This window comes from Schistocerca americana, chromosome 2 (genome assembly GCF_021461395.2).
Source record: "Schistocerca americana isolate TAMUIC-IGC-003095 chromosome 2, iqSchAmer2.1, whole genome shotgun sequence".
Classification (NCBI taxonomy): Eukaryota; Metazoa; Arthropoda; class Insecta; order Orthoptera; family Acrididae; genus Schistocerca; species Schistocerca americana.
Window position 1 is genome coordinate 468,232,908 of NC_060120.1, and position 18,915 is coordinate 468,251,822.

At 43.9% G+C, this 18,915-nt stretch overlaps 1 protein-coding gene across 2 annotated transcripts in view; it reads right to left on the reverse strand.

The window, feature by feature from the left end:
• LOC124588692 (protein dimmed-like) overlaps positions 1 to 18,915 on the reverse strand; it is a 280,605-nt gene that overhangs the window by 15,116 nt on the left and 246,574 nt on the right. Inside the window, exon 2 of one of the 2 annotated variants that reach the window (XM_047131485.1) lies at positions 5,113 to 5,294. In XM_047131485.1, the coding sequence (XP_046987441.1) occupies positions 5,113 to 5,293 (181 nt within the window). In that variant the 5' untranslated portion in view covers position 5,294. Of the gene's footprint in view, positions 1 to 5,112; positions 5,298 to 18,915 lie in introns of both variants that reach the window. The other variant, XM_047131479.1, reaches the window with a different exon arrangement.

Genomic DNA, 18,915 nt, shown 5'->3' on the forward strand with positions numbered 1-18,915 from the left:
TTATTAGTCTCTCACCTAAATCGGTACTACACAAGCCCACAACACGAGGCAGCGGATATGTATCGATATCGTTTGACCTCCTTTGAATTACATTCCGCAGGAGTCCGCGGGAAGAATCCCTATTGGTGCGCGTTTATGTAAGCCCGACTGAATATCCCTGTCATGATGAATATCAATGAGATACATGTGAGAGAAACCAATATATTTACATCCGTGGAATGTAAGATCTTGGAACTTTAACCCTGCTCGTGAATTTTCTTTTATTTAAGTCTTCAAGACTCCATACTGGCGAACAGTACTCAAGAACCGCTCTGGCGAGTGTTTTACAAGAATGACCACTTAAGGGAATATCAAAAACCTGTAAAAATAAAGGGCCATAAAATCGTGAAAGAAACAAATGATATCGAATTTTTAACGTTAGCAAATGAGTGAATTTTGAGTAATTCTCATAAAGCTAGTCGTCAGGGACGATAAAATTAATATAATTAAACACAGAACGGCTCTTAAGATAACAAGAACATTTGCAGAGTATCTGTTACGGTTATGATATCATGATGTGTGTAATTACTAGTCTCTTTCACTCTCTTCAGCAGTGTGTTATTACAATTTAATAATTAAGGTTGTGTTCCATATATGTGCGGAAGGTTCGTTTAAAGAACAGAATAGTTCCTCTTGCAGAGGCTGCACAAACTAAATTACATTGCAACAAAAGTAAAGGACAAGGCATTTCACCGACGTTCCTCGGCTGCTAACGAACTGCTTTCTTCCGTGCCGCAGCACTGACCGACCGACACAGAAACTGATTAGAGTGTGTACAGAGTGTGCGTGATAAATTCTCGGACCTTTGCCAGTGAGCACCAACATGCGTACGTCCCTTCTTGTGACTAGCCACAAGATCGGCGAGTGCGTGCTACACAAAGTAAACAGCCATTTCTCAGTCACCACTTTACCTCCGATGCCAACATAAAAACCAGAGGCGTTAAGTCATTTTATTGTTGGAAAGGAACAATCTTCTGTTGACGCATATGAGATGTATGGAAAATGGATGGTACGTGACTCGCACGCCATTCAAGTGTGGACATAATAGTAGCTGGCGATACTTCAGAGACAGAATGCTGTAATCGCTACACAAGTTATACAAATTTTTTTCACTGTATCCATTTTCGACCATTCGCAAGGAAGCAGAGCGCACGTTTGTGGATGAAGGAAGGAGATTGGAGTTTAACGTCCCATCGACGATGAGGCCTTTAGAGATGGATCACAAGCTCAGATTGGAAAGGGATGGTACGGTAAATCGACAGTGTCATTTCAGAGGAAACATCCTGGAATTCACCTACAACTATTCAGGGAAGAAATCGCAGATGACCTACATCTGGATGACCTGAGCAGGATTCGAGACGCCGTCCTTCCCATCGCGAGTCCAGTGTCTGGTATGACCATTTGGCCACCTTTACAGCTGACGAGCTACGCTCACGAAACTGTAAAGCCAGTCCCAAGATGCGTGAACACTGACACTCTTTCTGTTGGAAAGGTGTTTTCTACGGTGTTTCGCAACAGTATTTGCATTTTCATTTCTTGTTAAAGTCTCTTCCCACAATGGCGACAAACAATTATCGTAGTCCATTGGCATCGCCGGCACCATTATGTATGGCGAAAGGAAACAGTACTGATATGTAGTGTTGCACTATTAATACTCGAAAGTTCGTGCAAACGAAAAGAAAGGCGTCGTCGTCGTTGGTGGACGAAAATATATCACAGAAGAACTGATGGGAATAACCTGCAACGGGAGCGGAATATGAAACACGGCTCTGGTGCCCGTAACTTCACTTGGAGATCCTCCATCCGACGATTTTGACATTCTGGAAGATGTGGTAGCAAATTAGTTTTAAAAAAAAAGTTAGAACTTTCACGAAAGCAGTTACAGTCAACCAAAGACGCATTTATTCTTCATTTTTTGGCTACGGGAGATTTATTTCAGAGCCTTGCGTATTTATTTCGCATTTTGAAGCAGGCTATATCTCAAATAATTCCTGGAGTTTGTCACTAGTGGAAGTCTTGAAGGATTATGAAAAGGTAACTAAATCAAAAATATAGTTAAATACGTATTTTACCGATTTTTCATTCATTTTATTTCAAGAACTGAACATACATCATCAAAAAGCACTACTTCTTGGTCTGTGTCGTCAGTATATCTGTTGCTTACGAATTTAACAGGGGAATCAACACTAATTGTTGATGCCGTTGACACAACCACTCGTTGACGATTCCGTACTCTTGTAGAAGTCTAATTTTGCTTGAAGCGAGAGGTGGGTCACTTTTAGTTTCTTCATTGCCCTCTGCATTTTTGGCATTTTCCTTCGCATGCATGCCGCACACTGACCACAGGGTATGGATTCATCAATACCTTGTCTTCCTTCTTCTGCAAAATTTTCTTGAGCACTTAGGAACTGACACTGTAGTTATCTTGCTTCCCATCCATTCGCCTAATTTTTTTCTGTGAAAGATACGGTGTAGTAGAAGGGCCAGAAATTTTCCCTTCCCACACAATCCTCTCATTGTCAAATCTTCAAAACATGAAATCAGACTGCTTTCTTTCAGATGCCGGTAACTGAAAACGACTGTCGTGAAGAAGGATGTGTGTTCTCACAGGTGATTTACTTCCCCCATGGTGTGGGAGCTGTTAATGGAAAGCATATAGTCTTGCAGTGCTCTGTCGTTAGTCTGAGCAAATTTTACAATTACAAACGGGCGATTACGATTGTGCTGATCGCTGTCGTTGATGGCTGCTACAAAGTTTTTACCCAAATATTGGTTGCCGAGGAAGAATTTCAGATGGAGGTGCTTTGAAGAACGGAACCATAAGTGAATTAATTTAAAGAAGGTGAACTTGTCACAAGCTGAATACTTACCTGGAGAACAAAGGCTCCACCATGTGCTTTCGTGGCAGACGACAGGCTTTACATTTCAGAAAAAAACTATGTGAAACCGTACTGCGGATGTCACGGTTCAGGTTCAAAAGGAAGAATTTTTAATCTTCGATTGTTTAGGGCGATATTGGTTGTAGAGAACACATTCGGTACAATGGCTTCGGTTTTTCGTTTCTTCCGAATACCTATATGTTTTGCAACCTGAGAAGACATGAACTGTCATCATTACAGCTGTTTGTCTCCATAATCCTGAATCAAGGTGTTATCAATGGCTGTTTTTGAGCAAACTTTTCTGGGAAGTTTATGTACCAAGGTTTCTTACATATTGTTACTGCTTGCCACATGTTTTACGAGACAATTTAACGAAATAAGAAATTAGTTGTGATTCATGTTCCATTTAGTAGCCATTGAATTTGTAATTCATTATTTTGGAGGGTATAATTAATTTACGTTAGATCACAGGAACAATTTACGCATTTCCACATTAGAAGACGATCTGCCCCCCGCCCCCACCCCTATCCCCAACGCTCCCTTCCAGATTTTCAGGAAATTATTCGAACCGAAGATTGATTTAATCAAAACTCAGCTGACCCATGTTCCATCATGCGATATTTCCATTGAAAGGAAAAGATGTCTGAAATTTTACGGTCATGTGACATGAACGGATGACTGACAATTAGCCAATAAATTCGGCCACCTCATAAGTGATAACCGAAAGACCAAACGATTACATAACACCTAAAAGGGTATGACGGAAATGTCTGTTGACCCACCGGCAGCTGCTCAGACTGCTTACAGACGTAAGGTAGACTCATTTGTTCACGAGCAAACAACTGACAGAAGGGAGTTCTGGACAGGCAACGAGATCCACGCAAAGAACAAACAGCGATGATAAACGGAAGAAATACACAAAAAGAAATTAAAATACCTAAGGGCGTTGCACAAGGACGCAATCTGCCCCCATTTCTATTCAACATCTGCACAGAATATGGCAACACACGAGTGCAAATAACGCTGTACAGGTATCAGAATAAATGGAGAAAGAATAGATTTGCGGATGTCATAGCGGTGATAGCTCCAGATGAAACAAATCTCCAAAGAGTGTTACAAGTTATGGACACAGTACTAATGGATACGTACAAAATGGGAGTTAAACGATAAAAGGTAGAAATAGTCGCGTGCTATAAGAAACCAGAAGACATGAGTGTTAAAATTAGAGGACTTAAAAAAACAATAAAAGCAAAGAAGGCATAAAGCAAGGAATTAAAGAAGGAAAGCAATGTCTATCAATGAAAGAAAAACGTGAGAATTGAAGGGAAGAAAGAGGTGGTACGAGCTGCTTTTGGAGGATAGGATGATACGGCTGTGGAACATGTACAGTAGGTAGCAATGAGACGAAATCTCTTGAAGCGTTCGAGCTATGGTGCTGGAGACGCCTGTTAGAGGCAAAGTGAACATATAAAATCGTAAACTAGGAAATTCTGCAAATAATTGGGGAAGACAGGTCGTTTAGGAGAACAACAGCGAAGTGGACACTAGTGGATTGATCACCTAATACAACACAACCAGTTCCTCCAAAATCATCTGGAAGGAACATTATAAGAGAAGATAACCCGAGATAGAGCGCGACTGACGTCTTGAAAGCAAGCTGTACGTAATGCAGTCCGCCTCCGTAGCTGAGTTGTCAGCGTAGATGGCTGCCATGCGGAGGACCCGGGTTCGATTCCTGGCACTGCCAAGGATTCTTTTCTTGGTCGAAGGACAGCTACGGGGTATCCGCAGCCTCGTGATGTCAACTGATGAGCTACATGACCGAGAAGTAGCGGCCCTACGGTCTGGAAAGTCTACGAAACGACCGGGAGAGCGAAGTGCTGACAACATGGCGCCTCCACACCGCATTCACATGACATCACAAGGCGGAGGATAACACGGCGGCCAGCCAGTATGTAGACATCTCTTGGGCCTTCACGATCTGGCGAGCTTCTCGTATATGTAAAGCAGAAGTTTCCGATTATTCTGAAATGACGAAATTAGATTCTAATAGATCAAAGTGGAGAGCTGTCAACTATTCGAAAGACAGAAGAAGGAGGAGCTATCCGATGCTTGTAGGTGCTGTTTTGGGGTTCAAACGAAATAACAATAACAGATCAGTTGTCCTTGGGCAGAGTGGTGGCGCGAGTCTCACCTTGGCGCATCTTGCCGCGCTTGCCGCCGGACTCCATGGAGGCGTCGTCCACCTCCAGCTCGACGTCCAGCTCCAGCTCCTCATCGTCGTCCGGCCAGACGGCGCCGCCCACGTCGACGCCGACGCTGTCGCAGTCCGCCGCGTCGTCCGGCGAACAGGCGAACACCTCCCCTGACCGCATGCTGCTGTGGGCCGGAGAAAAGCGACCGTCAGTCTCTGGCGTCTAGGACGATTCATCACGCTAAACTTAGACAGTGTTCAGCCACATCGGCAAGAGAGCAGACAGATTATACTGTTGCAAGTCCTGCTGATGTTACTGACGGAGTGTTATTCATAAATACTTCCACGTTTCCAGAAGACAACTGCACGCTAGCTACAAGACATACAGGCAACAGACACACATCAGTGGATGGAACATCTCTCCATGTTTTTAACTCACATTACAGGTGCTCAGTATAGCAGTCAATGATGTGGCAAATAGAAATCGTGCATGCTATTCACTGAACTCGAAACTGCAGAGATGCTCTATCCACTGCATGTACCCTCATTCTGTATGTCTTGCAGTTTTTGCTCGGTGGTCTTCTGAAACACCAGAAGTGTTTACCCTTTATATAGTAATCGTAACATTTTCAGCCTCATTATTTGGAATATGACAATAAATCTGCACACTGCAATAAAATATGGGTTGTCTAATGCATTGTGAATGGAAACCCACAAGACAACTGCACGACAGCTACAAGACATACAGGAAACAGACACACATCAGTGGATGGAATATATCCCTATGTTTTTAACACTCATTGCAGGTGCTCAGTATAGCAACTGTCAGTGATGTGGCAAATAGAAATCGTGCATGCTATTCACTGAATAACACGCTGCACAACGACGGCACCCCATTTGTATATACACATTCGCTTTCAAACATTTCTTTGAAATGCACATATGCAGACTGAAGCGACAAATGGGAATTTATACCAACACTGGGATTCGAACTGTGGTCTCCTGCTCTCTAGGCACATGCACTAACCACTACGCCACTCTGGGCTGAGGCGTGAATGGGAATTTGGATAGAAAAGGGTGTCGTGCTGGGGCAGTCCGTGCCATTCTGCAAAGCCACTGTGCCAGGGTAGCGTAGTGATTAGTGCGTCTGTCTAGAGAGCAGGAAACCCAGGTTCAAATCCTGGCTGTCGTACGCCACAGAGCACTGCGTTCATAGGAGACATGGTCTGTCTACCTAACAGCTAGCTGCACCTTCTCCACTGACGATTGTGACAATCAGTCGCGTTCAGTGAAAAACAAACAACATTGCAAGATGACATGCCGACGTTTCGTCACTGTGCAGTATGTGTATTGCCATTTCTTTCTATTTTAATTGGCGTTTGGAGAGACATCTTGTGGCAATGACTGGGACTACGAGCTGGTCAGCTACAGGAGATTCGCCGCAACTTCAGAGAGCAGTGAAGCTTGACCAGAATCTGTACATACCTATCACTACTTATCCATACGTATAATGAAGTCCCCCCATCATATTTCTCTGTCTGTGCGTAAAGCCCAATCTCGAGAATACTGTAGATATTTTGATGCGGTTTTCACTAATAGACCGACTGATCCATTAGAGAGCTTTGTGTATAAAATTTATAACCGATACGCAGACAAGTCATTCAGCCGTAGATATTTAGTGTGAAGCCAGGACGGGTGACTTCCTATAAAAAATTAAAGAAAACGTCTGTGATATGCACCCATACTAGTGTCAACCTGTACTAATGGTGTTAGTGGCATTAATTTTATAGCTATGACAAAAAATGGGTCAAATGGCTGTAAGGACTATGGGACTTAACATCTGAGGCCATCAGTCCCCTAGACTTAGAACTACTTAAACCTAACTAACCTAACGACATCACACACATCCATGCCCGAGGCAAGATTCGAACCTGCGACCGTAGCGGTCGCGCAGTGCCAGACTAAAGCGCCTAGAACCGCTCGGTCACTCCGGCCGGCTATAGCTATGACACCTGCACTCATAAGCACAATGAGGGCGCCCCATTTGTATACACACATTCACTTTCAAACATTTCTTAGAAATTCACATATGCACACTGAAGCGACAAATGGAAATTTATACCAAGACTGGGATTCGAACTGGGGCCTCCTGCTCACTAGGCACATGCACTAACCACTACGCCACTCTGGGCTGAGGCGTGAATGGGAATTTGGATAGAAAAGGGAGTCGTGCTGGAGCAATCCGTGCCATTCTGCAAAGCCACTGAGCCAGGGTGGCGTAGTGATTAGTGCGTCTGCCTAGAGAGCAGGAAACCCGGGTTCAAATCATGGCTGTGGTACAAATTTTCATTCGTGACTTCATTCTTTACGTGAACGTCATATATGTTTGAGTCTTGAAAATGTCGCTGGAACCATATACTTTGATTTGATCTCTTTGTTCGCCCCTGGTAGCTGAGTGGTCAGAGCGACGGAATGTCGTACCTACCGGCCCGGGTTCGATTCCCGGCAGGGTCGGAGATTTTCTCCGCTCAGGGACTGGGTGTTGTGTTGTCCTTGTCATCATAAATTCATCTCCATCGATACGAAAGTCGCCGAAGTGGCGTCAACTCGAAAGACTTGCACGAGGCGAAAGGTCTACCCGACGGGAGGCCCTCGCCCCACTGCATTTCCATTTCCATTTGATCTCTTTGAAACATTGGTCACTGACGGCGTACACAGAAACACTTGACAATGACCGAGGAGGACACGGAGGAGTTTACATGTTGCAAGGAAGTTTAAAGCCAACAGACACTTCTCTCCAGATTAGGCAGACCAGAGAGAGGGCCGCTAGGTAACATTAAGTCTACATTAGCGTCTTCAAGTAAAGTGTCTTAGTGTTAGAATGCGAAGAGCAGAAAATGTTGCTTCACAATGAGAATTTTGTGTACTCACTTCCAGACGACCTGAAGTCGTAGCGGAGACTCTGGCTGGATCTTATGTCTCTAACTGTTAGACGATGATTCTGTTCTTGCGGCCGACCGGGGTGGCCGAGCGGCTCTAGGCGCTACAATCTGGAACCGCACGACCGCTACGGTCGCAGGTTCGAATCCTGCCTCGGGCATGGATGTGTGTCATGTCCTTAGGTTAGTTAGGTTTAAGTAGTTCTAAGTTCTAGGGGATTGATGACCTGATGACCTTAGAAGTTAAGTCCTATAGTGCTCAGAGCCATTTGAGCTATTTGTTCTTGCGGGTAACGCTGCGAAATTCGCATTTCGCTGATGCGTTATGCTACATCACCTGACAACGTCCATTTCCTTCCCACCGTATCCTTTTCTTAATTCGATAGGCAAAAAAATTCTTATTTTTAAAAATATTTACTATCAAAAACAGTCTTGATCACAAATAATTTATTGCGGTGACCGGTTTCGACCACAACCGAGCTCATCGTCAGACCAATGAATAAGAGTGTCCTTCTGGTGGTAAATCACTACTCTCTTATTTGTCCTCCCTACTATTATTTTTAATTAGGACCCGGAGATCGTCCATTCCGTCACCCTTTAACAACTTATGTTCCAATATAATGTACTCTACGAACTACAGTCAACGTTTTTAGGGAACATAGCAAACATTCGAATGCTACTTATGGCACGAGTGTGTTCGTTATTGTTCAGATCTCACACAAACGACACATTTAAAACGCACGTCTATGGTCGACGTGGGACTTAAGCACGTGATCCTTTTGCGAGCCAGCGGCGCTTGGCCCGTGTCCTCGAGTTTTGATTGCCGTGTACTGCCGTGACTGTGGCTGTCTCTTGTTGACACGAGAGTGGGTATTTGTTTACAGGCCTAGCAGCGGCCGTGGAAATCGTTTCCTGAGTATGCGTGCAGACTTCTGCCAGCCAGAATAATGGGCGTTACGCAGGTTGAGAGCTGCGGACTGCGCATCGCGTTTCGCAAGCGCGGCTGTGGCGCTGCTCAGACAATAGCGCCGGTGCAGACAGCTGCGCGGGAACAGCTGTTCCAACAGGGCGGCGAGTGCCGCGAGCAGCGCGGGCACGCCAGCGGCGCCTCCTTGTCAGGCAGCGGAACGAGCCTGCCACGCGCCAGCCCATACTGTACGTCTCTGCTCGCGCCAAATAGATATAGAAAAATAACCTAGCAGATACAATCACGTGATTGAAACTCATGTAGATCCAGTCCACAGCTATGTTGTCACGTCTTGGCGATCAAGTGCACAAAATATGGCCATAGTATTCAAGCTTCTGAAACGCCCATAAGAATAACAACTAAAAACAATTATTGCGTTCATTATAAAAACTGCTTAAGGCACTGGCGATTCCCATTGCACCATCTAAGGACAAAATGGGTAAATATATCAATAACAGCTTCATTCATGACCATGGAAGAAGGTCCTTATACACTGAAGAGCCAAAGAAACTCGTACACCTGCCTAATATCGTGTAGGGCCCCCGGGAGCACGTAGAAGTTCCGCAACACGACGTGGCATGGACTCGACTAATGTCTGAATAGGAAAAAGAATCCTGTAATGTTTGAATACTCCATTAGTAGTGTAGCACTTGACACAGTCACGTCGACTAAATATTTGGGCGTAACATTGCAGAGTGATATGAAGAGGGACAGGCATGTAATGGCAGTTGTGGGGAAGGCGGATAGTCGTCTTCGGTTCATTGGTAGAATTTTGGGAAGATGTGGTTCATCTGTAAAGGAGACTGCTTATAACACACTAATACGACCTATTCTTGAGTACTGCTCGAGGGTTTGGGATCCCTATCAGGTCGGATTGAGGGAGGACATAGAAGCAATTCAGAGGCGGGCTGCTAGATTTGTTACTGGTAGGTTTGATCATTACGCGAGTGTTACGGAAATGCTTCAGGAACTCGAGTGGGAGTCTCTGAAGGAAAGGAGGCGTTCTTTTCATGAATCGCTACTGAGGAAATTTAGAGAACCAGAATTTGAAGCTGACTGCAGTACATTTTTACTGCCACCAACTTACATTTCGCGGAAAGAACACAAAGATAAGAGAGATTAGGGCTCGTACAGAGGCATATAGGCAGTCTTTTTTCCTTCGTTCTGTTTGGGAGTGGAACAGGGAGAGAAGATGCTAGTTGTGGTACGAGGTACCCTCCGCCACGCACCGTATGGTGGATTGCGGAGTATGTATGTAGATGTAGATGAAGTAGTGCTGGAGGGAACGGACTCCACGAATCCTGCAGGACTGGCCATAAATCCGTAAGAGAACGACGGGGTGGAGATCTCTTCTCAACAGCACGTTGCAAGGCATCCCAGATATCCTCAATAATGTTCATGTGTGAGAAATTTGGTGATCAGCTGAAGTGTTTAAACTCAGAAGAGTGTTCCTGGAGCCACTCTGTAGCAATTTTGGACGTGTGGGGTGTCGCATTGTCCTGCTGGAATTGCCCAAGTCCGTCGGAATGCACAACGGACATGAATGGATGCAGTGGATCAGACAGGATGCTTAAGTACGTCTCACTTGTCAGAGTCGTATTTAGACGTATCGGGGTCCCACATCACTGCAACTCAACACACTCCACACCGTCACAGAGCCTCCACCAGCTTGAACAGTCCCCTGTTGACATGCAGGTTCCATGGATTCATGAGGTGGTTTCCACACCCGTACACGCCCATCCGCACGTCTGACCATGCAACGTGTTTCCAGTCATCAACAGTCCAATGTCGGTGTTGACGGGCCCAGGCGAGGCGTAAGGCTTCGTGTCGTGCAGTCATCAACGGTACACGACTGGGCCTTCGGATCCGAGAGCCCATATCGATGATGTTTCGTTGATTGGTTCACAGGCTGACACTAGTTGCTCGCCCAGCATTGAAATCTGGAGCAGATTGCGGAAGGGTTGCGCTTCTGTCACATTGAACAATTCTCTTCAACCGCCGTTGGTCCCGTTGTTGCAGAATCTTTTTCCGGCCGCAGCGATGTCGGAGATTTGATGTTTTACCGGATTCTTCATATTTACGGTATACTCGTGAAATGGTCGTACGGGAAAACCCCCACTTCATCCCTACCTCGGAGATGCTATGTCCCATTGCTGACGCACCGAGTCCGCAGCTCGTGGTCGTGCGGCAGCGTTCTCGCTTCCCGCGCCCGGGTTCCCGGGTTCGATTCCCGGCGGGGCCAGGGATTTTCTCTGCCTCGTGATGACTGGGTGTCGTGTGATGTCCTTAGGTTAGTTAGGTTTAAGTAGTTCTAAGTTCTAGGAGACTGATGACCATAGATGTTAAGTCCCATAGTGCTCAGAGCCATTTGAACCATTTTGATGCACCGAATACAACACGACGTTCAAACTCACTTAAATCTTGATACCCTGCCATTCTAGCAGCAGTAATTGATCTAATAACTACGCCAGACACTTCTGTTATATAGGTGTTGCCGACTGCAGCGCCGTATTCTTCATGTTTATATATCTATGTATTTGAATAGGCATGCCTATACCAGTTTCTTTGGCGCTTTAGTGTATTTAACTTGTATATCCCGAGAAAATAGTATTTTGTTGTAGGGAATCGAACTGTGCAATAAGTTGTCCGATGAAAGACGTTACAGAAATCAACATGCTTAGAAATGCACTTAAAGCACAGCTCTTACATAAACTTTTTTTTTGACTCGTCAGACTTCTCACTAGCGTGATGCGGCCCGCCACGAGCGCCTCACGTACTAGCCTCTTCATCTCGCAGCAGCCACTAAATTATTTTTTGGACGCTTTCCCCTACACTTTTCACCCTCTTCAGTTCCCTCCAGTACCACGTAAAATATTTCCTGATAATTTAAAACGTTTATTTGACACAACGGACGCTCGTCAAGCCGCAGTCACTAAAACAATGAAATTTTTAAAATGTACATTACTAGTTTCGACGCACGATTCGATTCAGTACCTCTTCTGCACATCAGCATTCCCCTGAAGCACCATATTTCAAAAGCTTCACTTCTTGTCTGGGTTGTTTATAGTCCATGTTCTAGTTCCGTCCAAAGATATACCCCAGACAGGTATCCTTAGAACAGATACCCTAACACTTAAATTTTCATTATACGTTCACAAATTTACCTTTTTCAGAATACTTTCTCTCTCTGTTATCAGTACACAGTTTAAATCCCCTTTGATTGTTTTACTGTCCAAATAACAAAAATCGTATGTAACTTTCGGCTTCTCACTTCCTAACGTAATTTTCCCTGCACCTCGTGACGTATTCGACTCCATTCATTTACCCTTGATCTATGTTTGTCGGTGTACACCTTAGAACTTCTTTCCAAGACACTGTCCATTCCTGTACGCCACAACCAGTACAAATTGGCAGGTCTTCAAGTCTGTGATGAAGTTACGTGTCAGATGGCTGTGCTCTATTCGAAGACAAATTAGCAGACGTAATTACATTTGACTGTTTGGAAGGAGGTACGCCACGGCCTTACATTTGCTTTTATTGGTCGAAGATTGTTTTCCATCACCCTTATCCACTCTCACTAACAAAGGCACATCGCGGACCTTGTCACCAATGGGAAGGGTTAGCACTGCGGGTCACATTGTGTAGGGAACACGCCTCTTTGGCTACACTACTGGTTAGTTAATTACATGTTCCACAGATCATTTGAACGATTCTTTTTATCGAAACGCTGGGGAGCGAGTCAGTTTACAGGATATATACACATGATTAGTGTTTTGTTGAACACATTAATAGTTTCAGTCCAACTCAAGCAATTACACCGTTTTACTGGATACTAGCTTTTAAGTACAAATTCTTCAATGGAATAGAAGGAGTTGTCCAGGAGAAATGATTTTAAATTAGATTTAAAACTTGCTTCGCTATTGTTAGACATTTTATGTTATTAGGCAAATGATCAACAATTTTTGTTGCGGCATGTTGAACTCCTCTCTGAGCCACTGACAGCTTTAACCAGGGTAATAAAGGCCACTCTTCGCTTTAGTGTTGTAGGCAAGTGCATCACCGTTCTTCTAAAATTGTGATGGATTATTTATGTGAATTTCATTGGCGAATATATGTATTGTGAATGCATAGCTCTTTGGAGAAGTACCTACATGATGCCCGCAGGTCAACACCATTATTATGCTTACTGCTCGCTTTTGTAGAATCAATACTTTCTGCCCATTTCCGCGGATTCTCACGTGTCCCTGAACACTTTCTCTCTCTTTGTGAATGATGAAGGGCGCCCTCGATATTCTGGGTTATTTTACCTGCGGCAAGAAATGCAGTGGCCGAATCGAACTGGAATAGATGCTCCAGGAATCTGTAGGAAAAGTGTTTGAGTGATGCTCGGCGACCTCCTTGTAAGCTGTGCTGTCAGGAGAGTGGCTTCCCTGCTGCAGCAGTGGGTGCGCTGTGGGGAGCGGCAGAGCCCTGGAAACTGAGATCGCCGGGCGGGCAGGAAGCGGGCAGCCGCATTCCAGAGACCCGGTCGCAATCGTGGCCCTCTTGCCTCCCTAGCACCGCAGCACGCTGCTGCTGTTTGGAGGGGGCCGATTTCGTCTGAGGGCCTCAACCGCCACTCAGGTACCAGCGCAAGGAGTCGTAGGTGTACACTCCCGCTACCACCGTTGATTCCTTTCACTGTTACCGTCACCAGTGTAGGATAGATATACCGCTTCTCGTAGATTGTCTACATGGTTTCTCTTACACACTTTGGGACACGTTCCTTATATAGAAAAAGAAAAAAAAATCGTATAAAAGTTCATATCATAAAAAAGCTTCCAGAACTAGCATTCATCATTCGCAAAATATTTTAGAAATTGCTAAATACTGTTTTGTCTGACGTTGCAACTAGACATCGACACATACTGTCCGTGGCCGGCAGCTGTGACCGAGCGGTTCTAGGCGCTTCAGTCCAGAACCGCGCTGCTGCTACGGTCGCAGGTTCGAATCCTGCCTCGCGCATGGATGTGTGTGATGTCCTTAAGTTGCTTAGGTCTAAGTCTAGGGTACTGATGACCTCAGACGTTAAGTCCCATAGTGATTAGAGCCATTTGAACCATACTTCTTCAAGGCATACGCAGCTGTAGAGAAATACACGAGCCAGTGGGCTCTGCCAGTCTCGGAGGTTAATTGTTAAGGCACAAACTTTAACCTCAACGAAGTAAGCAGCAGCACAACTGTTTGCATGGAGAAAGAGACGTACTAGCATTTCAGGATCATTGTCTGGAAATACTTGATTCATTACGTGAGGTTTCGATTACCATTGTGCGCAGTACGTTCTAAGGATCGTAAACAGCATAATGCAGAAAAAAAGAAACAAAAAGCCTGACGAAGACACATGACAGTAGCTCGAATTACTATTACCACAGTGTACGTTCCAGGGCTATAAACAACATTATGTAACCGGAAACAAAAAGATAGTCTGACGAAGATATACGAGAACAGCACGAAGCAACGCGCATTATTACGTACACCACAGCAAAAATTGCAGAACTTTGTAAACATCCTATGACAGATTGTGTCCCCTGTCTCTTATATTGACCGGACAATGTTACAGGCAAGTGTCTGTATTTGACTACAACCACAAACACTTGCCCAATAGGGGTATGGAAAACGCCGACTGCTGAAACCCTCTCTAATTATTTCTGCCAAATTCTTTACAAATTCTTTATTTGTAACGTGAGGGAGTGTTACTTTGTGCTGGTACAGCTGTCCAAGATTATGCTTTACAACTGAGTTAACGAGATCATGACAGATTATCGCCGGCCGGGGTGACCGAGCGTTTCTAGGCTCTACAGTCTGGAACCGCGCGACCGCTACGGTCGCAGGTTCGAAACCTGCCTCGGGCATGGAAGTGTGTGATGTCCTTACGTTAGTTAGGTTTAAGTAGTTCTAAGTTCTAGGGGACTGATGACCTCAGAAGTTAAGTCCCATAGTGCTCAGAGCCATTTGAACCATTTTGAACAGATTAACAACAAACATCGACTGGCACATTTCTTAAGATAAGAATCAATCAGTTTTAGAGAATACTTAAAGTGTGTATGAGGCTGCATCTTGTCAAAGTTCTCGTAATAATGCAAGTTGTATGTGAATTACCACAAAACAACGGAGAGAGAAAAATCAATGTTTTGCCTCATATTCGACATCCGTAACGAGAAACAAATACGCTCTTGTAAAGGAGGGAAGGAAGGAAGATTGGGCTTAGCTTCCCGTCAACATTGATGTCATTGGAGACGGAGCACTAGGTCGAGTGGCGTCAGGGATGAAGGAAATCTGCCGTGCCATTTGAAAGGAACCATTTCGACATTTGCCTGGAATGATTTAGGGAAAACACGCAAAACCTAAATTTGGATGGCCGGACGCGGGTTTGAATCGCCGTCCTCCAGAATGCGAATCCAGTGAATACGCTTTTGTGTTATTGTGTGTACAAACATTTTTCACTGAAAGTATTTGCTAAGTATGTCTTCTTCTTCTAAAAAATTTTGATGTGTATGTTAGAAGCGTTTTCAATCATGATTCAAATTAAATATTTTTCGTGGTTGGCTTAAAATTGGTCTTAAATAGTTTATGAAAGAAACACGCAACATGTGGATGACTTTACCGAAACAAGAGCGCGACAGTTTTTAAGAGTAAGCCAGTTCATTCGCCATTGCTATTTGGTAATTGTTTCCAAACGTTAAGTACGTCAAGAAGGTAAAAATGAATAGTTTGACTAAAAGTTAACAAGTAAGAACACTGAGAAAAGTATTGCCCTGCGGATTTTAGGAAACTTCCGCTAAATATATTTTACTTTGGATAAAATGGAAACTTTTACGATTGGTAACCGGTGTTCGTCACATCTCGTCTCCGTTAACGGATTGCCCTTGTTTCTTGGTGATTACTGTTAATGGACGTGCATCAAACGCAAGATTCTAGAACCAGATGAAAAACTAGTGGGCTGCTTTGTCCAATTTAGGCTTTGGATTCAGAACTAACGAAACTGTGTGTGAGCGTATTTGTTTTTGTGCACTAAAAGGACTTTGAAGTAATATACCGCTTTGTTTCTGGAGAAAGAAAAACCAGTAGTATGTGTTTCATAGGTTAGACATGTACTTCGTGAGAAACGAAGACAGAAAGAAAATATTGTATTTTGTATGTCATAAACTGGCTGTCTGCCAGAGGCAGTAAAAGAGAAATACTGAGCGAGAAGAAACCTTTGTGGCTGCATCGATGACGAAAATATAAAATGTTATCATCAATTAGTCATTGTTCAAGACACCAGTAACTTTAATAAATATTACAAATTAAATAACGTGCAAATCTGCTCGCTATAGCACCGAGAAGAAAGACTCGTAGTTTCTAGTCATGAAAATGATAAGGCATTTCACCACTGATTTCTATGGACTAACAAATAATAATAATTTATTTTTAAGTCAGCTTGTACTACGTGCCGGTCAGAATAAAACCGACCAGAAAATGGCTTTACTGCGTAGTGACGGGAACTTCTTTTTGTGAAGGATAGTTCGTGTTTTGTCGGTAAACGCATTCTGAAAGATCCAAATGTGCCAATAAAATTTCGTTGAGAGACTGTTGAAAGAACCGCTAGCGCGAAGTTGGGCTGGAAGTTTGTGAGGTTAAAGATGCAAGTCCGTATTTTTTAAATAAGCGGACATCTTTCCATTTCTACTTGCAAAGTTAACTGAATCTGCGATTTAGTCGGACGTTTCCGGAGTCTATTTTTCTCTTTATCACAGTTTTATTTTGTTCTGACAAGTGTCGAACAGTTTTGTACTGGTACCTCTGCTGTTGTGGTGTTTGTCTCTTTTGTTTGTGGTGTGGTAACACGCTGATTTCTACCACTTTTGTCGTTTCACAGGAATTTTCTGCGATTTATCGAACTTGCAAGGTGTTTTCGCCGCTGTGGCCACAACACATAATGGCGGCGAAAACACCGCGCAAGCTCGGAAAAATCGCAGCTACCAACATAAACGTTCAATAGCTTCACGTAAGAAAGGAAACCAAGTAATCCACTTACATGAGGCGGAATTCCTCATCCAATTTTCATAGCAAGCACGGAAATAAGAAGAATTGCAACACCACAATATGACTGGTGTGAAGTTTTATTTCGTTTTCTCCTCCCCTTCTGGGTGCTTCGCTTATCTTGTCAGGTAGTGTACATTGATGTCACCACTGATCGCGGAGCACAAGCTGAAATGGGTTAGAGGAGTAGGTGTTGTTGTTGTTGTCTTCAGTCCTGAGACTGGTTTGATGCAGCTCGTCATGCTACTCTATCCTGTGCAAGCTTCTTCATCTCCCAGTACTTACTGCAACCTACATCCTTCTGAATCTGCTTAGTGTATTCATCTCTTGGTCTCCCTCTACGATTTTTTCCCTCCACGCTGCCCTCCAATGCTAAATTTGTGATCCCTTGATGCCTCAGAACATGTCCTACCAACCGGTCCCTTCTTCTAGTCAAGTTGTGCCACAAACTCCTCTTCTCCCCAATTCTATTCAATACCTCCTCATTAGTTATGTGATCTACCCATCTAATCTTCAGCATTCTTCTGTAGCACCACATTTCGAAAGCCTCTATTCTCTTCTTGTCCAAACTATTTATCGTCCATGTTTCACTTCCATACATGGCTACACTCCACAGAAATACTTTCAGAAACGACTTCCTTACACTTAAATCTATACTCGATGTTAAGAAGTTTCTCTTCTTCAACAACACTTTCCTTCCCATTGCCAGTCTACATTTTATATCCTCTCTACTTCGACCATCATCAGTTATTTTGCTCCCCAAATAGCAAAACTCCTTTCCTACTTTAAGTGTCTCATATCCTAATCTAATTCCCTCAGCATCACCCGACTTAATTCGACTACATTCCATTATCCTCGTTTTGCTTTTGTTGATGTTCATCTTATATCCTCCTTCCAAGACACTGTCCATTCCGTTCAAATGCTCTTCCAAGTCCTTTGGTGTCTCTGACAGAATTACAATGTCATCGGCGAACCTCAACGTTTTTATTTCTTCTCCATGGACTTTAATAGCTACTCCGAATTTTTCTTTTGTTTCCTTTACTGCTTGCTCAATACATAGACTGAATAGCATCGGGAACAGGCTACAACCATGTCTCACTCCCTTCCCAACCGCTGCTTCCCTTTCATGCCCCTCGACTCTTATAACTGCCATCTGCTTTCTGTACAAATTGTAAATAGCCTTTCGCTCCCTGTATTTTACCCCTGGCACCTTCAGAATTTGAAAGAGAGTATTCCAGTCAACATTGTCAAAAGCTTTCTCAGTTGCTAGAAATGTAGGTTTGCCTTTCCTTAATCTAAGATAAGTCGTAGGGTCAGTATTGCCTCACGTGTTCCAACATTTCTGCGGAATCCAAACTGATCTTCGCCGAGGTCGGCTTCTACCAGTTTTTCCAATCGCCTGTAAAGAATTCGCGTTAGTATTTTGCAGCCGTGACTTATTAAACTTATAGTCCGGTAATTTTCGCATCTGTCAACACCTGCTTTCTTTGGGATTGGAATTATTATATTCTTCTTGAAGTCTGAGGGTATTTCGCCTGTCTCATACATCTTGCGCACCAGATGGTAGAGTTTTGTCAGGACTGGCTCTCCCAAGGCCGTCAGTAGTTCCAGTGGAATGTTGTCCACTGCCGGGGCCTTGTTTCGACTCAGGTCTTTCAGTGCTCTGTCAAACTCTTCACGCAGTATCGTATCTCTCATTTCATCTTCATCTACATCCTCTTGCATTTTCATAATATTGTCCTCAAGTACATCGCCTTTGTATAGACCCTCTATATACCTTTGTGCTTTCCCTTCTTTGGAATGAGGTCGGATGTTCATTGTCCTTCTTGATCGAGC